A 19,439-nucleotide genomic window follows, 5' to 3' on the forward strand; every position below is an offset into this window, starting at 1 on the left:
AGGCTTAGCATGAGCAGAGCGCAGCCTGCCCGTCTGAGTGGGTGGAAGGAGCCCGGCGGGCAGAGCAAAACTCGGGAAAAGACGTCACTGGCCACAGAGGTTTCCAGCTGGAAAAGCGACAGCTGAAGAATCCTGCGACAATACTGAGCAATAGGTTTAAAATATTTCAAATGTTTACTAGTTATTATCAAATTGCCATTTGTAGAGATTGTATCATCAGTGTGTGAGAGTAAATGCTTCTTAAATAATTCTTTACTTTTTTTGGTTGGGGAGGCAATCTGATAAGTAAAAGATGATATCTTGTTTTAATTCTGTATCTTTCTGCTTACTACTGGGGTGGAGAATCTTTCTCATATATTTATTGGCTATTTGTATCTTCCTTTCTGTGAATTCTATCAATTGTTTGCCCTTTTTCTATTGGAGTTGATGTTCTTTTGGTATACCAGAGTTTTTTGGATATTAATCCTTTATTGTTTAGGTTGCAAATATTCTATATCTGCAGAGTTGCTATATTGACCTTTGGCTTACAGATGTATTTCATTTTATCAATCTTTTTGTACATGACTTTAGTGTTTTGATTCTTGTTTAAAGATTTCTTACCTCTTGGTCAGAAAGATGTTTTTATCTTCTTTTCACTTTTACATTTTATTATCTTTATATTCAAGTCTTGAATTTATGTGGAATTTATTTTTTCTGTGTATACATTTTTTCTAACACTGCGGAACAGAAAAGGTCATTTTCTTCCTACTGTTTTGGAATGTCTTTCTTACACATTTAATTACACAGGACTCTGTTTCTGGATTCTCTGTGATAGAATCCCTGCCAGTGCCGTGTTACTTTAATTATGAAGGCTTGTAATTAGGCATATATGAGACTAATCTTCCACCTTTTGTTCTACTTTTTCAAACTTGTTTTTTCTTAGGCCTTTATTCTTATGTATGGCTTTTAGAATCCCAATTGTCAAGGATTTTTGGTATCTTTAAAATATTAATTTTTACATCAGTTGATATAATATACGTTTCCCATTTATTCAGGAATTCTTGTATATCTTTTTATCTTGTATATCTTTTAGCACAGTATGAAAATAAATAGGTGTGTTTTAACTTACTTTAAAGGGAGAAAACATTCATTTGTATTTGGAATTAATTGTGCCATTTTTAACTATTGCAGTTGTATTTTAATCATATATACATTCTAAACTTTGTCCTCTTGGTCTTCAGTGATCTTTCTTACTAAGTACCACAATTTGTCACCAGATTTTCTCAGTTTGATCTCAAATATCTTTACGTCTGTTCCCTCCTTCTTCCTGTTGTCTTAAACTATCATGTCTTACTTTTCCATTGAAATAGTGTTAACATTTCTCTAGTTAGCCTCCTGACACAAAAATTTATCTCCATACTGTTTACCAGACTTACCTTATTTTAAAGAAAACATATTTTAAAAGTAAACTTTTGACTCTTCGTAGTTTACAGAAAAATCCAGATTCTCTGACTGAGTAAGATACTTTTTTTCCTAACCATTCACACTATTTATCCACAGTTCTTAACACCCTGAGCTTTTCTCCCTTTCTTATATATACGAGGTACTTTTGCACCTTAGTGGTCTTATCTTTTGAGAACCAGTTTAAATATCAACCCTCAATGAACTGCCTTTGACTCTGCAAAGCAAAGGCAGTTGGTTAATTGCCACTTTTTTTGCTTCCATGCTATTTTGTTTGATTCTGTGAAATGTCTTTGATTTCACAGATTTGTAATTTGTTTGTTTCCTTATCTATCCACCTATCTAGATTATGTACTTTTTCCGGGCTGGGACTGTCTCTCATATTTATTTTTTAGCAAGCTTTATTGAGGTATAAGTTACATGCAGCCAAATTCACCCCATTTTAAGTATACAATTCAGTGAGTTTTGATAACTATATGTAGTCTTCTAGCAACTATCACAATCATAATACAAAACATATCCTTCACCCCCAAAATTCCCACATACCCCTGTACAATCAATCCCTTCTTCATACCCTTGGCCGTTAGCAAACACTGATCTACTTTCTGTCATAATAGTTTGCCTTTTCTAGAATTACCTATCAATGGACTCTGGCATCAATGATTATTCACTTGGCCGGGTGTATGATTTCTTTCTCTTGCATAATGCTTTGAAAATCATGCATATTGTTGCATGTATCAGGGTAGTTCTTCCTAATTTATTACTGAATCATCTTCCATTTTTTTAGATATGCCACAGTTTATTCATTCACCAGTAGCGTATCCAGTTGCTCCCAGAACCTCCATTCATTCTTTATATTTTGTTGCAGATTGTCTTAAATAACAAAATGTTTTTTAAAGAAATTAGGAGAAATATATGTGCCTGTGCATATGTGTTTTTTTATATTTGCCCACATATTTGCCATTATCATAAGCATGTATTTTATTTCTTCCTGAAGATCTGTAGATCTCAGTTTCCATCTGGTGTCATTCTCTTTCAGTTCAGGGACTTTCACATATTCTTTTAGTGGGGTCCTGCTGGTGGCGAATTTTCTTCATTTGTATTTATCTAAAATAATATTTTCTTGTCTTTGTTTTAGAAATATAGTTTTGCTTGATGTTGAATTTAAATTTGTAGGTTTTTTAAGCTTTATATTGATGTTCCATTTTCTTTCAGCCACTGTTGGTTTCAATGAGAAGTGAATAGTCATTTTTATTGTTAGTTGACCCTTGAACAACATTGGTTTTAACTGTACAGGTCCACTTATACATAGATTTCTTTTAACCAAATTTAGATGGAAAATAACAGTATTCTCGTGTTACAAAACCCAGTATAATGAGAATCTGCTTTTCATATAGCTGGTTTCTGCAGGGCTACTGTGAGATTTTGGTGTGCATGGATTCTGAGGGGCAAGTGGTAGTCCCAGAACTAATCTTTCATGTATACCTTGTTACTAGTGTATAATGTATTATTTTTTCTCAGACTGTTTTAAAGATTTTTCTCCCATGGATTTCAGCAATTTTTTTTTTTTCTATACTGTGCTAAGGTTTCCTTTTCTTTGTATTTATTCTGCTTAGGGTATACTGAGCTTTGTGGATCTATAAGTTCATATTTTTTTAACCATATTTGGGAAATCGTTGCCATTATTTTTTTACTTGGGGGGGGCTCCATTCTCTCACCTGCATTCTGAGACTAAATACACATATTTTAGGCTACTTTTTATTGTCTTGTCTTATAAATCACTAACACTCTTCCTGTCTTTTAAATCTGTTTTTCTTTACTGTTATTTAGACTGGATAATTTCCATGAATCTGTCTTCTACTTCCCCGGTTTTTTTCCCTGCATATCCATGTTCTGCTGTTGAGCCTACCTGATTTTTCATTTCAGATCCTCCTTCTTTTGGTTTTTTTTTTTTTTTTTTTTTTTTTTTTAATTTTATAGTTTGTGTTCCTCATCTGAGATTTTCATATGTTCGTGCTTTGGGGCCATGTTTCCTGAAAGTCATGTACATACTCATAATGGCTACTTTAAAATTCTTGTTTGCATAGGTCGCGTAAGGAATGATTTCTGTTGACTACTTTTTCTCTTGATACAGGTCTCAGAAATATTCCAGTATATACAATAAATCACATAGTCATCCCACCTTTACTTGATAGGAGCCAGACTTCCAGTCTGTCCTGCCTGCATGCACATCAGGATTCCTTTGTGCCCCTGGATGCAGTCCTACATCTTGTTTTGTATTTTTTTTCCCTCTTGGGTCTACAGAGTTACTTGTTTTTGAGTCTTTTGGACATTTATCTTTTGATAATATATCTATTTTAGGTAGGTTAGCCAGTGGGAGTATATTGAAACATGAATTTAGTGCCCCTCCGGTCTCTATTTTTCCCAGAGCAAAATACTTTGGAAACTTGAGTGTTTTTATTTGCTGATAATTTGGTTAATACACTTGAACTCAGTGAAAGGCTCATTTCAGAAATAAATATTTGTAGGTATTTCACTCAAATAATTCTATTTATATATTCCCTCTCCCTTCCAAATGTTTAAAAAAGGGGTTAATTTAACTTCAACACATCGGAAAAAATAAATGTATAAGAACTGAATTGTAATAATATTAGAGATAAAAGTAAATGTGTCTGTTGTTGAATAAGAAATTAATTACAAATTCATTTAGGGTCTTTAAGTGGAAAAACTGTATGTTTATAGGAAAAGGTTATTAATAAGTATGCATGTGTATGTGTGTATATGTATGCCCAGATGCTTTTTATATATGTTATTTTTAGTTTTTGTTTATATTTGTTTATTACTATGCCTAGGTATATTGATTTTTTTCAGGAGCATTATACAAATTAAAGTCACTGTCAATAGTAATGATAATCTGTTTAGTATTTTTCTAAATAATTCATGTTTGTATATTTATTTTTGAAAGATAAAAGCTTATAAGACTATTCATTTACCTGTAAGTATAACTTTGGCTGCATGCATGGAAAAAGTTTTAGGAAATTGGAGAGAGAATGATTGATATTTGTTAAGAATTATTCCCTTTTATTAGATGATTTTCACCCATTATTTAATTCCCATAACAACCTTGATTTCTTCTTCCCCATCCTGGATTTGAAGAAACAAAGTAGTACATTCTCCCAAGCTGATGCAATACTTTCCCAAGATGATACAGAACTGGAATTTAAACTTAGTGCTGTCTGATTCAAAGCATGTTTTCCTTTAGTTCTTAGAAACTTTCTGAGTGTTCTCATTGGCATTACTTTCTGAATATTTTTAGAGTTTTGCTTTTCTTTTGGAACCAAAAATTATTTATTTAGTTAGACTTTTTCTTTATTTGCTTTTAATATTTATGTTTCAATAATAATTTTTTAAAATCAGGGAACTGGGGGTGGTTCTTTTTCAGTAGGCGAGAGTTTTTAAATTTGTTTATTGTTGCGCTTTAAATTGACTATTGTACTTATATAATGTGTTGTCTTAGTTTTCTCATGTTTAAAGTTTTTTGACATTTTATTTGTTTTTTGTATATAATTATTTTTAAAGTTTATTGTTTTAATATGTCTCTAGATTAAATAGGTCTCATACTCTAGATTTCTCTCTCATATATGCTGCTCATGGTCTGTTTATATAAAGTGTACCTTATCAATTTGGTTTTTGAAGTCATATCATTACTATTACTTGTATGTTTAATTTTGATGTTTGGGGAATATTGAAGTCTTGGCAAATGCAGGTGATTAGAAACTCCCCCTGGTGCAACAGAGTGCATTTTTGGATTAAAAAAAAAAAGTAGGAAGAATTTTCTAATTAGATTTTAAAACAAGTGAATTGGTTTACCCAGGAAATTTGGTATATGAAAGATATATAGTATCCCTGTATCCATGTTCTGCTGTTAAGCCTACCTGATTTTTCATTTCAGATCCTTCTTCTTTTGGTTCTTTTTATTTTTTATTTTTTGAAGTTTTATGGTTTGTGTTCCTCATCTGAGATTTTCATATGTTCATGCATTGTGGCCATGAAGGAAAAACTAAGTCATAAATGTTGCTCTTAGAAAATATTGTGTTAGATTTATCTTGTGTCTCCAGAGATAAAATGATAGATTTTGTTTTGATTAAGTTATTTTAGATTTTCTTTTACAGAAACATAAATCAAAGTTAGTTAAGAAAAACTAAATTAAAATGAGAGCTCTGGACTTGGAAAAACCCAGTGGAACCTTAAGATTTGTCTGTTACATTGCTTCATTATTACCTGTTATTTCCAGTCTATTTATATAGAACTATGATTATTTATAAAACATATTTTTATAGTTTTAATGTAAAAATTCTATTAAGGAGACTCTATATAATATTTGTTAATTAAACTTTCAAGTTTGAAAGTAAATCATTACTGCACACTGTTTGTCAGAAGTTATGACACTCTTTATAAAGCTGTTTTAAAAAATCTGGGGTGATAGGCTGGGCACAATGGCTCACCCTGTAATCTCAACACTTTGGGAGGCCAAGGCAGGAGCAACACTTGATCCCAAGAATTGAAGACCAGCCTGGGCAACAAAGTGAGACCCCCAACTCTACTGAAAAAAAAAAAAAAAAATTAGCCAGGCATAGTGGTTGCACACTTGTAGTCCTAGGTTCTCGGAAATCAAAAGTGGGTGAATTGGTCCTGGAGGTTGAGGCTGTAGTGAGCTGTGATTGCACACTGCACTTCAGCCTGTGTGACAGAGAAAGACACTCAGTAAAAAAAAAACAGAAAAGAAAAAGTTTGAGGATTGCTTTTAGTTTTACTATAATTTAGGTTATTAATGTTATAGATTTATCCTTTTCTGCTCTTCGAGACTTTCAATCTCATCTAAGTCTCATCTTTACTGGTTTATTATTGTTATTTTTTTTTTCCCATTGGTAATTCCTCTCAGTTTTACTTTCTAAAAAATATCCAAACTCTTAATGTTCATCACCACCTCCATACAACTACATTTATCTAAGCCTTCATCATAGTTCACCTAAGTAGACTCTCCCAGTAGGCTCTTACTGGACTTCCAGCTTCCTTTTTTTTTTTGTCTATATAGTCTTTTATTTACATAGCACATAGAAAGATCTTAAAACATTTACTCTACCCAAAACCATCCCAAAGTAAAAGCCATAGTCCTTAGTATGGCCCTTAGCGTCCTTTGTGACTCGCCTGTGGCTGTTTCTCTAATCTCACCTAATACTTTCTGTTTTTTCACTATGCTCTAGCCGTAGGACTTTCTTACTCTCTCCCTGAATGTTAAAAGCGTACTCTTCAGAATATTTGCACTTACTGTCTTCCTCCCAGACTGCAGTTCTTTCAGATACCTGAATGAGTTGCTCCCACAGTTCATCCAAGACTCTACTAAAATGATTTCATCAGAGGATAAATCCAACCTCTCATATCTAAAATTCTCCTCTTACCTTACTTGGAAAGCAGCCTATATGCATAACTATAGATTTTTATTTTTTTCTCTTAATATTTAACTGTTTTCTTACCCAGGTCTAGTTTTTTATTTTTGTTTTTAGATGGGGTCTCACTGTGTTGCCCAGAATGGTCTTGAACGCCTAGGCTCAAGCAATCCTCAACCTTAGCTTCTGAAGCAGCTGGGATTAGGGGCATGCCAGGCACCTAGTTCCAGGCTTAGCTTGACAGCAGATATTTTTAGCAACGTTTTACTGAATTCTTTCAGAACATTCAAATTAACTTCATAAAAACAAAAACTTTTTTGTAACCATAAATTCACTGATGTATATAATAGTTAATTATATCTCATAATTATAATAAAAGATATAGTTAGCATAAATGTTTTGGGAATAAACATACCTGATGCTTGGTAAAGCTAACACTTGACTGATTGAAGCAGAAATATTGGCTTCATTCTAGAGTACTGTGCCAGAGTCAGCATACATAATATGTGAACATTAGTCAGAATGTTCTGCACAAGTAGAGTCTTCAGTCCAGTAAGTTGATCACATAGAGTTCAATTAAAAGATCTTAATTTTTAATCAAAACTAGAAACTGAAATAGATCTAGCTTGATTACTTACATATATAGCTTTTCCAGATTATCCTAACTATTGGATTAATTCATCTTTAAAATAAATGATATGATTGCCTATAATACTTTTATATAAAAGTAATTCCAAGAGAGGGAATAAATGACTACTAGAGAATTGCCACTTTTCTTAAAATAACATAGATTGTAAAAAATACATCTAATAGGTTTGTGCTTGCCATTGTTCCATCTGTGAGCCGCACCCTTCTATAGAAGTAAATTCCCTTGCTGAGGAAAGAAAAATTAAAAGATGTATTACAAATGGATAGTGTTGATGGTTGCACAAAATTGTAGACATACTGCATGTCACTGAATTATACACTTAAAAATGGTTAACATGGCAAATTTTATGTTATGGATATTTTATCACAGTAAAAGGAAACTGAAAAAATATTTCTTTACTACATTTTTTAAGTGTAAATAAAAACTTTGGGCAGTGTTACTGTACAGTAGAGAAGAAGCAGCAGAAATTATTGAATTGGAAGTATTTATATAATACTAGTTCTATCACGAGTGAGTTGGATAAATTTTGGCAAACCTTTTAAACTATCTTATCTGTAGTTTTCTTAAATTGAATACAAATGTACTTGTTCTTAACTCTTAGGAATTTCATGAAGAACTAACTGTTATGTTTTATATATACTTATGTATACTTTTCATAAACCACAAATAAGTTTATACACTTTAGCTAGAACTTTTTGTAATTTCAGAGGGGTTATTGAACTGACTGTTGGCATTAGATAAAAGAATTTGGCTTCAGGCATTTGCTATTGGGGCCTTAAAAATATTTACATTTTTTTTTTTTTTTTTTTTAGACAGAGTCTTGTTTCATCGCCAGGTGCCAGGCTGGATAGCAGTGGCATGATCTCGGCTCACTGCAACCTCCGCCTGCCAGGTTCAGGCAGTTCTCCTGCCTCAGTGTGCCGAGTAGCTGTGACTACAGGTGCACGCCACCACACCCAGCTAATTTTTGTATTTTTAGTAGAGGCGGGGTTTCACCATGTTGGCCAGGATGGTCTCCATCTCTTGACCTCGTGATCCTCCTGCCTCGGCCTCCCAAAATGATGGTATTACAGGTGTGAGCCACATTGCCCAGCCAAAAATGTTTATATTTCTTTCTGTAATTTTTTTGTTTTGTTGTTTGGGAAAATGCAGCTGTTTTCTCCTAGGGTATAATTAGTTGAGAATGGAAAAGTTTATCTTATATTTGGAGAGTTATACTTCCTATTTCCATTATAAAATTTTCATTTTTTTTTCCCCTAATTGGTATCTTTGCTTAATAGGTCCTCTTTACAACTTTTGGGGAGAAAGCCTCCTAGACTGAGATAGATATTAGATAATTAGCTTTTTCTTTCTCATTGGAAGTCAGTGAGTTAACTAACAGCAATCATAAAACTTATACAAATCAAAGTTATATGATATGTGTAAGTTACATACAATGGAACAGAGAATGATAGTTTGAGTAAGATACAATGATAAAGTTGTAAATCAGATTTAAGCAACAGAAAATGATTTATTGCTCTTTTCCCCAGGCCAGAGTGGAGTGGTGTGATCTTGGCTCACTGCAACCTCCCCATTCCAGGCTAAAGCATTTCTCCTGCCTCAGCCTCCCAAGTAGCTGGGATTACAGGCAAGCGCCACCATGCCTGGCTAATTTTTTTTTTATTTTTAGATATGGGGTTTCACCGTGTTGGCCAGAGTAGTCTTAACTTCTGACCTTACGTGATGCGCCTGCTTTGACCTCCCACAGTGCTTGGATTACAGGTGTGACCACCACGCCTGGCCTAGAAAATCATTCATCTTGGGCACTGACTAAATTGCATTTCTAGATACTCACTGCCAGTAGACTAAAAGATTTTTTTCCTCTCTGAATAAGAAAACCGTAAGTTGGAGGAACTGAAAATTAATTAATTTTTACAAAACATCCCTGTTTGTTTTAATAATAACAGACTCATTTTAATAGTATACTGTAATAAAATTACCAGCACCACTCACTACTCTTGTGCTTTGTGGCCATTCTGAAGTAAAATAAGGGTTAATTGAACACAAGCACTGCTTACCAAGACAGTGGATATGCCGAGAGGGCTGCTAAGTGACTAATGGCGGGTAGCGTATACAATGTGGATACACTAGACAAAAGTGTGATTCATATGTTGGCCAGGATGAAGCAGGACAGCGCAAGATTTCATCAGGCTACTCAGAATGGTATGCAGTTTAAAACTTATGAATTGTTTATCTTTGGAATTTTCCATTTAATATTTTTGGATTTAGTTGACTGTGGGTAACTGAAATGGCAGAAAACAGAACTGTGGATAAAGGGAGATTACTGTGTATATGATCCTCAGTGACTGGCTTTTTTTAGGTGTCTTATCACACTCTACTCCCACGTAACAGTGATGTTCTAGCAATGCAGACCCATCTTTCTTTGTATATTCTGAAATACAGTCCCTTGCTTTTATGTGTGATCTTCCTTCTACCTTTCCCCGTCTTGTCCAATTAGTGGTGTACGTCTCACTTTTATAATGCTTTCTTTTACTCACCCTCTATTACATTACCATTCCTTGTGTATATCTCTGTTAAAACCTCATTGCCTTTTAATTGCAATTTGTTATCTCTTTGTCTCTTTCCCTGAGTTAAACCTCTGAGTATCTTGATGAAAAGAACTTTGTTGTATCCATCCATTTATTTCCCATGCATAGCACATTGTCTGAGGATGCTTTGTAAATGCTTGCAGAGAGCCGGAATGGTATCATGCATATGGAAACCCAGAAGTCTGACGGTGATATATGTCAACAATGCTGCTGCTCTAGGTATCATAATCGATCGTGCTGCTGGTTAGACTGGGCTCCGTGTTTGCTGGCTCCCTTAGTCCAATGCTCTGCCATTAAATGGCATGAGTTTTGGTTCTTAACAAAACGTCTTTTTTGTTTTTTCTTTACAGATATTGATGATGTTAAGAAGTTCAAACCGGGTTACCTCGAAGCTACCCTTAATTGGTTTAGATTATATAAGGTACCAGATGGAAAACCAGAAAACCAGTTTGCTTTCAATGGAGAATTCAGAAACAAGGTAAAGATGAGAATCTGTATTTTAAAATGTACCTCCTGATACCTTTACAATACTCGTTTCACTTGGGGAGTTTCTTATGTGAATATCTATATATAGCATGGTAAGAAAAAACAAACTTACATATTTAAAAACATGACTTTATTACTTAAATTTTGTTTCAGAAGCTCTTTAAGTGAATCAACAAGGCTGAAAAAATATCTGTTTCCATCTATCTCTTTATAGCTTCTTCATCTTAGAAAATGAAGGAATTTTATGATCAGTCTAATTTTGCAAATTGTGTATATAGAAAAACTTTCTATTTACTGTTTTGTGGAAGAGAAAGTTACTCACCCTTAATGTAAGTCCACAGGAGCCTTTCTCCTAAGTGTTCATTCTACCATGACAGAACTCAGCTGGTTAACAATTGAAAGGACACCAGAATGATCTTACTGTCATAGGATTTTTCTATTAGAATACCACAGAGTTACCACAAAGTATCTCTAATATGATACAAATGGAGAGAACAGGCCAAGGAGTTAAAGTCTAAAACATGGAAATTTTTTTTAAGTTATCACCACTAGGTAAATTAAACATTTGAAACCAGCTTTTAAGTGGATACCAATAAGTATGTTTTCTAAGTGAACTAAGGCATGTTAATAAAAACTTAAAATTCATAATGGGTATTTTGCTGTAAAAGAACTGATTACTGGACTCAATATTTTTTGAAAGCACATTAAAAGAACACTTCAAATCTTGAGGGCTTTGTCTGGAATTACTAAATATAAATATAAAATTATTTTAGACTAAATTCTCTTAAAATATTGAAAATTTATACAATAAATTATTTTTTTCTTCAAAAATTTTGCATTTTATTATTGAGATAATTGAAATTTCAAACCTATATAGTATTTTTGTGGCTCCTTATTGTCTCAGGGTAAGTCTGCCAAGTCATGAATTTGTAAAGAATGAGGTAGTTTTTGTTTTTTTTTTTTTAGTTTTTGACAAATAGTAATTTTTTTCTGTATAAAGATGAGGTCATTATACAACCTCTTGAGAAAATAATTGCTTTATGCATTGCTTTTTACTACTACTATTTAAAATATAGAGCCTTAGTTCCTTTAGTATTGCTATGAAAGAATTCCTGAGGCTGGGTAATTTATAAAGAAAAGAGATTTATTTAGCTCACAGTCCTGCAGGCTATACAAGTGGCATGGTGGTGGCATCTGCTTCTGATAAGGACCTCAGAAAGCTTCCAGTCATGCCAAAAGACAAAGGGATAGCAGGCATGTCACAGGGTGAGAGAGAAAGCAAATGAGAGAGGTGGAAGGTGCCCAGGCTCTTTGTAACAATCAGTTATTGTGGGACTAACAGAGCAAGAACTCACTCTTTACTCTGAGGAGGCACCAAGCCATTCATGAGGAATCCACCCCCATGATCCACACACCTCCTATTAGGCCTCACTTCCAACACTGGGGATCAAATTTGTACATGAGTTTTGAGAGGAAAGATTCCCTCAAACTATAGCAGAGCATAACTCAAAAATTAAGTTGTTCCTCTTTAACATGGTTGGAAAGATGGCTCTCTTCTTTTATTCTAGGTTTTTCTTGCCATTCCTCTAAGCAAGTATTGGAATTGATTCTAAATAATCACACTTATCCAAATAATTTGATTAAAAAACCTATCTTTACATAATTAGATAATATATTGGATTTCTTGTCCTATATCTGAAGTGAGACCCCCCCCCCACCACTACCTCACTGAGAAATAAGCCATCTTCCATCACAGGCAATAGTAGACCTGAGAGAACTTCTCTTTTCAGAGGAAAAATTTCCCATTATTACTATATCTCAGTTCCCAAGATTCTTTATTATCATAATTTGGTTAGTTATCATAATGTATTTAGTTATCATTGAAGAAGGAGCTAGTATGAACTAACCAGTAAGGACTCTCCTTAAGGAAAACAAACAACATTTTGAGGGTAAAGAATCTGAAGAACTTTCTGCTTTGGAATTATAAAGCATGTCTTCCTTAGATGTTCTTATTGCATGTATATCTAACAAGAGGTATATGTGTTGTTGATTATGCATTTTTAGACACTGTCATAAATGTCTAGGAGATGTACTATTTTCAGACAGTGGATAGTCTAAAATTACTTAGACTGAAAAAACTACATTTAGACTGCCTGCAGTTTTGGTGATGCTGAAAGGGATAGGTGTATGCTTACTGACAAGCCAGGAACTGGGTTAAACACTTTACATATGTCATCTTATTTATTCTTTCAACAATTACGTGACTTAGAGCAGAGGTTGGCAAGCTTTTTTTTGTAAAGGGTCATGTAGAAAATATTTTAGCCTTTGCAGATCGTGTAATTTCTGTCACAGGTGTTTAACTCTGCTATTATAGTACTAGAGCAGCCATAGGCCAAACACAAACAAATGTGACTGCAGTAAAACTTTACAGGAGGCAGGCTGGATTTTACCCATAGACCCTAGTTTGCCAGCCCCTGATATAGATTATCCCTATTATATTCTACTTCATAGATGAAGAAATTAAGGCTTACCAAGCATAAGTAACTTGCCCAAAGTCACACAGCTGATAAATAGGGAAGCCAGAATTTATACCAAGTTTTGCCTGACTCTGGAGCTCATGCTCTTAACAATTAACTGTTGTCACAAGATTAGTTTTGTGTTAGTATAACAGTGTGACTGATATTAAATACATCTTTTTTTATTTGTTTGTTTGGAGGTAGGCTTTTGCTCTGGAAGTTGTTAAATCCACTCATCAATGTTGGAAAGCATTGCTTATGAAGAAGTGTAATGGAGGGACTATAAATTGGTAAGAATTTGTCTTTTCTATGTAAGTAATGGTATTTTATTACTAATTGGTGTTAAACAGCCATATAATACTACTTACATTCAGATTTTTTAAAAACAGAGAATTGCATGGTTTTTTAAATTTAAACAATACAGAGTACCTATTCATTGGGTATTTAGGTGATGGGCGCTATTAAGCTAGGAATTGACATGATCCTTTTTCTCAAGGGATTTATAATTTTATAATTTAGTGGAAATACTGACAAATAAATGGACATTTAATTGGAATACATTGTGCAAAGATGAAAAATGCAATTTTTCAATAGGCGAATCTATACAGTTATTTTATTTATCTAATAACTACTATAATTTCTTAGAAAGTAAAAGCCTTCTTATCCAACATGATCACTAGTTGATTGATTCAGAGGAATTAAGTAATAGTAACATAAATCAAATATTTAATTTAAAACATTTAAATTTATCTTCACCCATCTTTGGATATTAGGGCTAAGCCCCTTTTAATATAGATTCTGTAGAGATTTTGTATATACTCTGACATAAGATAGGATAAAAAATAAAGATCCTGTAATCCTTAAACTCCTTATATCTAAAAATTTCTGACAGATTTTTAGGGTTCTTTTAAAAAAAAATCATTTAAATTGTGTTATCCACACAAAATTTGACACCAAGTTTCTGTAGTGATTCACCTTCATTGAGGCTTTTTAGAGCCTCAGTATTGTTTAAAGCGTTGATAGTTTTATAACCTACTTAATGTTTATAGAAACAGTTCTTCCACACTTTTTCACAGTTCATCTGTGAACATAATTAATACCTAAGTTATGAAATTATAGTGACAAATACAATTGACAAACACATTTAGGAACAAAAACAACTGACTCTTGGTAAGTGTAAGTATAGGAGGCAAAAGCAGGTCCTGGGGGTACTAAAGATACTACTATGAATATGATAGAGTCCCTGCGCTCTCTGAGCATAGTCTGGGAATCAGGAGGGATGTTTAAGAAATCATTAGAATAAGGTAATCAGATGGAGTAAAGAATTATTTAATTTCAAGGACTATTTTATCTAAGTCATCAAGAAGGCCCATTTTACCTACAACACAAATGCTTGAACATTCATTGTATTGATTCTGTTTCTCTTGCTTACTAAAGAAACACTGTCAACTCCTAGGCCTTCTCCTGTTTTTTTTTTTTTTTTTTTTTTTAACCTCTTATGGAGAACACTCTCTCTTTTTTCTTAAGCATAATCTTAAAAAAAGTAGATAATTGTTTTTAATTTAAATAATATAATTTATTAACAGCAAAGCTGGATATGATTGAATGTCCTCTAGTCTTGTCTATCCTAGTAACTGGTAGACTGAGCTATCCTTTATGGTGTAAAAGTGAAACTCCAGTGTAACGAGTCCCTCCAATATGAAGACAGGTCCCTGATTGTCTGAGATATATTTGCTTGCTCTTTGCTGTCTTGTCTCCTTCCCAATCTTACTTTCTAAAAAGCTTACGCAGTCTTTGATGAGACATGAGTGTTTCTCCAGGTTTCCTCAGCTACACAGCTAGAGACTATTTGTTTGGTTAGTATCTCTACAGCCTGAATTCATACCTTCTGTGCTGACTGTAATTATCTTTACTGTGAAGGTAACTTTATGTCTAAGCTCTGGAATCATTTTGCTTAGTCTCCTGAGTAATGATAAGGATTACATTAACAATAAGAGTTGATATTTATTAACTCTATTCTATGTTCCAGGTTCTGAGTGATTTATATATGTTATGTAATTAATATTCAAGAATCCTATAAAGTATGTATTATTATCTCCATTTTACACATGAGGAAATTCAGTCCACATAAAGATTTAGGTTAACTTATCTAAGGTCACACAATGCATGGTGGAGCTAGGATTTAACCTTACTTTTTCTTTGTTTTTGAGGTGGAATCTTGTTCTGTAACCCAAGTTGGAGTGCAGTGGCACGATCTGGGCTTACTGCAACCTCCGCCTCCCAGGTTTAAGTGATTAGCAATTCTCCTGCCTCAGCCTCTCAAGTAGCTGGGATTACAGGAGCCTGAAACCATGCCTGGCTAATTTTTGTATTTTTATTTATTTATTTTTTTGAGACGGAGTTTCGCTCTTGTTACCCAGGCTGGAGTGCAATGGCGCGATCTCGGCTCACCGCAACCTCCGCCTCCTGGGTTCAGGCAATTCTCCTGCCTCAGCCTCCTGAGTAGCTGGGATTACAGGCATGCACCACCATGCCCAGCTAATTTTTTGTATCTTTAGTAGAGACGGGGTTTCACCATGTTGACCAGGATGGTCTCTATATCTTGACCTCGTGATCCACCCGCCTCGGCTGTATTTTTAATAGAGACAGGGTTCTGCCATGTTGGCCAGGCTGGTCTCGAACTCCTGGCCTCAAGTTATCTGACTGCCTTGTCCTCCCAAAGTGCTAGAATTACAGGCGTGAGCCAGCGTACCTGGTCTAAACCTTACTCTCTTAATAGATGTATTCTTTTGCCTCCTCTGCATTTTCACAGTAAAATAACTTTTTTTAGTTTAAGAATTTTCTTTTTATTATTTATTTGTTTATTTATTTATTTTTGAGATGGATTCTTGCTCTGTCACCAGGCTGGAACACAATGGCACAATCTCAGCTCACTGCAACCTCCGCCTCCCAGGTTCAAGCGATTCTTCCGCCTCAGCCTCCCAAGTAGCTGGGACTACAGGTGTGTGCCACCACGCCTGGCTAATTTTTGTATTTTTAGTAGAGACGGGGGGTTTCACCATGTTGGCCAGGGTGGTCTTGATCTCTTGACGTCGTGATCCACCTGCCTCAGCCTCCCAAAGTGCTGGGATACAGGTGTGAGCCACCGTGCCCAGCCTAAGCATTTTCAGAATATAAGTTTCAGTATATAAAAATCATAGGCATCTAGAAAATTTAAAGTCCAAGATCTTCAAAATTTTAACTCATTTTAATCCACATTTCTCTTATTTTTTATATTAACTTAATTTGAAAATACATTCAGAGTAGTTAGTTTTTATTTCTTTTGCCTTTATATAATGAATTGCCTATCTTTCTTAATGCCTTCAGCTGTACCATTGTAGATTGGCAAGCCTTCCTCTGCCTTCCTTTTTGAAACCTGTTTTTCTCACTTAGTTCAGTTTAGGTCTATACTATTATAGACATTCTCTCAATGTGTATGTAATACACAGAATTAACTAGGGAAATTGTTATAGAACTCAGATACATTGTCCCCTTCTTTAAACTTAGTGTATTCATATCTTTAGGAAGTAGAGTCTAAACATGTATGTTTTTAAAGCCCCCTATGTGATTCTGATGAGCCTCTCTGCTTAAGAACCATATTATTATTTTTATTTTGAGACAGTGTCTTGCTCTGTTGCCCATACTGGAGTGCAGTGGCGTGAACATAACTCACTGCAGCCTCAACCTCCCAGAGTTAAGCGATCCTCCCACCTCAGCCTCCCAAGTAGCTGGGACTACAGGCATGCACCACCACACCCGGCTACTTTTTAAATTTTTTGTATAGACAGGGTCTCAGTATGTTGCTGTGTATTGTCTTGAACTCCTGGGCTCAAGCAATCCACCCACCTCAGCCTCCCAAAGTGCCAGGATTACAGGCATGAGCCACTGACGCCCAGTCTTAAGAATCATAAAATCCGAACTTGTTCTCATGGAAAAACAAACACAGCCTTCCAAGATTTAGGTAACCTTTCTAGCCTCATTTTCCGTCACTTCTTGTCTCTTATTTCATGTTACAACAACTGAAAACCACTTGTCACTCCTTACAAACACTGTGCTTGTAGTGATCTCTAGACCTTTACTCATTTTGTTTCTTTTGCCATGATTGTCTTCTCATTTCTTGAACTGGCCAAGTTACTCATCTTCTAAGATTTAACTTTTATGTTGTCTTCTCTAGGAAATATTTCCTCTTATAGCCCCATGCTAGCTTAAGTGCCAGTGCTCTCTGTATTCCTTGTCCCCTATGGATTTTTGTCATTACATTTGTCATAGTTATAAAGTACTTGGTTCATGAATTTGTCTTCTTCTCTACAATATAAGTTCCTCAAAAGCAGATGAATAAAGATGCCTGATTCATCTTTATATTCCTAATGCCTGGCATGTAGTAGTCACTCAATAAATATCTGTTGGAGCAAATTGTTGAATAATATTTTAAAGCCAACAAACATTTGTTTTTTGTTTTCTTTAATCCAAGTAGTGACTCTTCTTTTTTCAGCAGCACTGGATTTATTAAGTTCTTTTAATTGATACCTTGAAAATTCTCTTTCTCCAAATAAGATTTTTGTTGTTGTTTTGTATTCTTTTTTCCACTGCTGGATGTTTACTCTGAAAGCTAAATATTCTTTTAAAAGACAGAATTTTATTATTTCTAGTCTTACCTAAGAAAACTTTAAATTCGATTCTGGGGGAAATCATTTTTGCCGTTGGAGTTTATTCCTTAGTCATCTCTCACTCTCTCTTCAACCAGTTGATATACCTTTTTAAGAAATCAGAAATGTACTATTCTGTTTACTACTTTCTTAACCATTATTTATTTTGATCCATCTGTCTTATACATTTTTCAAGTTTTGATTGATTCTTGAGTGCCTTCTAGTTATAAAACTAAACTAATTCAGTTACTTAACATTTCTTTACTCATAAACTCTTTTTTAATTAACAGTCCTTCTCCTGTTTAATATATTCGGTATAACACTGCCAGAATTATCTTTCAAGAGTATGAATATGACTGTCATTTTTATGCCTAAAAACATCTTATGATTCCCTTCAAATATGGGATTTCATCCAGCCCTTCCATCCTTAAACAATAGGGATTTCATCTAACCCTTCCATCCTTAAACAATATGGATTTCATCCAACCCTTCCATCCTTAAACAATATGTCCAAACCTACCTCTCCAGCCTCATGAGCTGTTCCCTTCCCATCCCTTTATCTTTCTTCGGACATCTTCATTTTCCAAGAAGCAGTTTAGATGTCACCTCTGCACAGTTTCATTTCTGTTGGGCTGTCATATCACTGCTGGACATATCTCTATCTTGAACTGGTGGTAGAGTTTTTTTTTAATACTTTGTATTGAGTTTTTACCTCAGTACTTGATAACAGGACTTGGCACAGTTGGTAGTCTAAATATGCTTACTGAATAAAGAAATATATTCAATTCTTCTAAATTATTTAGGTCTTGAAGTTGTTTTTTTTTTTTTTTTGCCTTCCTAGAGAAAGGTGTATTTGGTACTTTTTTTTTTTTCCTTACTTTAAGTTCCAGGATACATGTGCAGAACATGCAGGTTTGTTACATAGGTATACATGTGCCAATGATGGTTTGTTACACCTGTCAACCCATCACCTAGGTATTAAGCCCTGCATGCATCAGCCATTTGTCCTGATAATCTCCCTCCTCTCCCCCCATTGACAGGTCCCAGTGTGTGTTGTTTCCTTCCCTGTGTCCATGTGTTCTTACTATTCAGCTCCCACTGATAAGTGAGAACATGAGGTGTTTGGTTTTCTGCTCCTGCATTAGTTTGCTGAGGATGATGGCTTCTAGCTTCATCCACGTCCCTGCAAAGGACATGATCTTATTCCTTTTTATGGCTGCATAGTATTCCATGATGTATATGTACCACATTTTCTTTATTCAGTCTATCATTGATGGGCATTTGGGTTGGTTCCATGTCTTTGCTATTGTGAATAGTGCTGCAGTAAAAATACATATGCATGTGTCTTCATAGTAGAATGATTTATATTCCTTTGGGTGTATACCTAGTAATGGAATTGCTGGGATAAATGGGATTTCTGGTTCTGGGTCCTTGAGGAATCGCCACACTGTCTTCCACAATGGTTTGAACTAATTTATACTCCAACCAACAGTGTAAAAGTGTTCCTATTTTTTCACAGCCTCACTATCATCTATTGTTTCTTGACTTTTTAATAATTATCATTCTGACTGGAGTGAGATCGTATCTTATTGTGGTTTGATTCGCATTTCTCTAATGATCAGTGATGA

The 19,439-nt window shown here is 34.5% G+C and overlaps 1 protein-coding gene across 3 annotated transcripts in view; it reads left to right on the forward strand.

Moving 5' to 3' along the window:
* PPA2 (inorganic pyrophosphatase 2) overlaps positions 1 to 19,439 on the forward strand; it is a 106,299-nt gene that overhangs the window by 65,341 nt on the left and 21,519 nt on the right. For 2 of the 3 annotated variants that reach the window (XR_013533006.1, XM_008992899.5), the window contains exons 7-8: positions 10,475 to 10,602; positions 13,331 to 13,416. Coding sequence is in view for 2 of the 3 variants with exons in the window: in XM_008992899.5 (XP_008991147.3) it covers positions 10,475 to 10,602; positions 13,331 to 13,416 (214 nt within the window). In the remaining variant the exon portion in view is untranslated. Of the gene's footprint in view, positions 1 to 10,474; positions 10,603 to 13,330; positions 13,417 to 16,029; positions 16,128 to 19,439 lie in introns of all 3 variants that reach the window. The other variant, XM_035293203.3, reaches the window with a different exon arrangement.

This window comes from Callithrix jacchus, chromosome 3 (assembly GCF_049354715.1).
Source record: "Callithrix jacchus isolate 240 chromosome 3, calJac240_pri, whole genome shotgun sequence".
Lineage (NCBI taxonomy): Eukaryota > Metazoa > Chordata > Mammalia > Primates > Cebidae > Callithrix > Callithrix jacchus.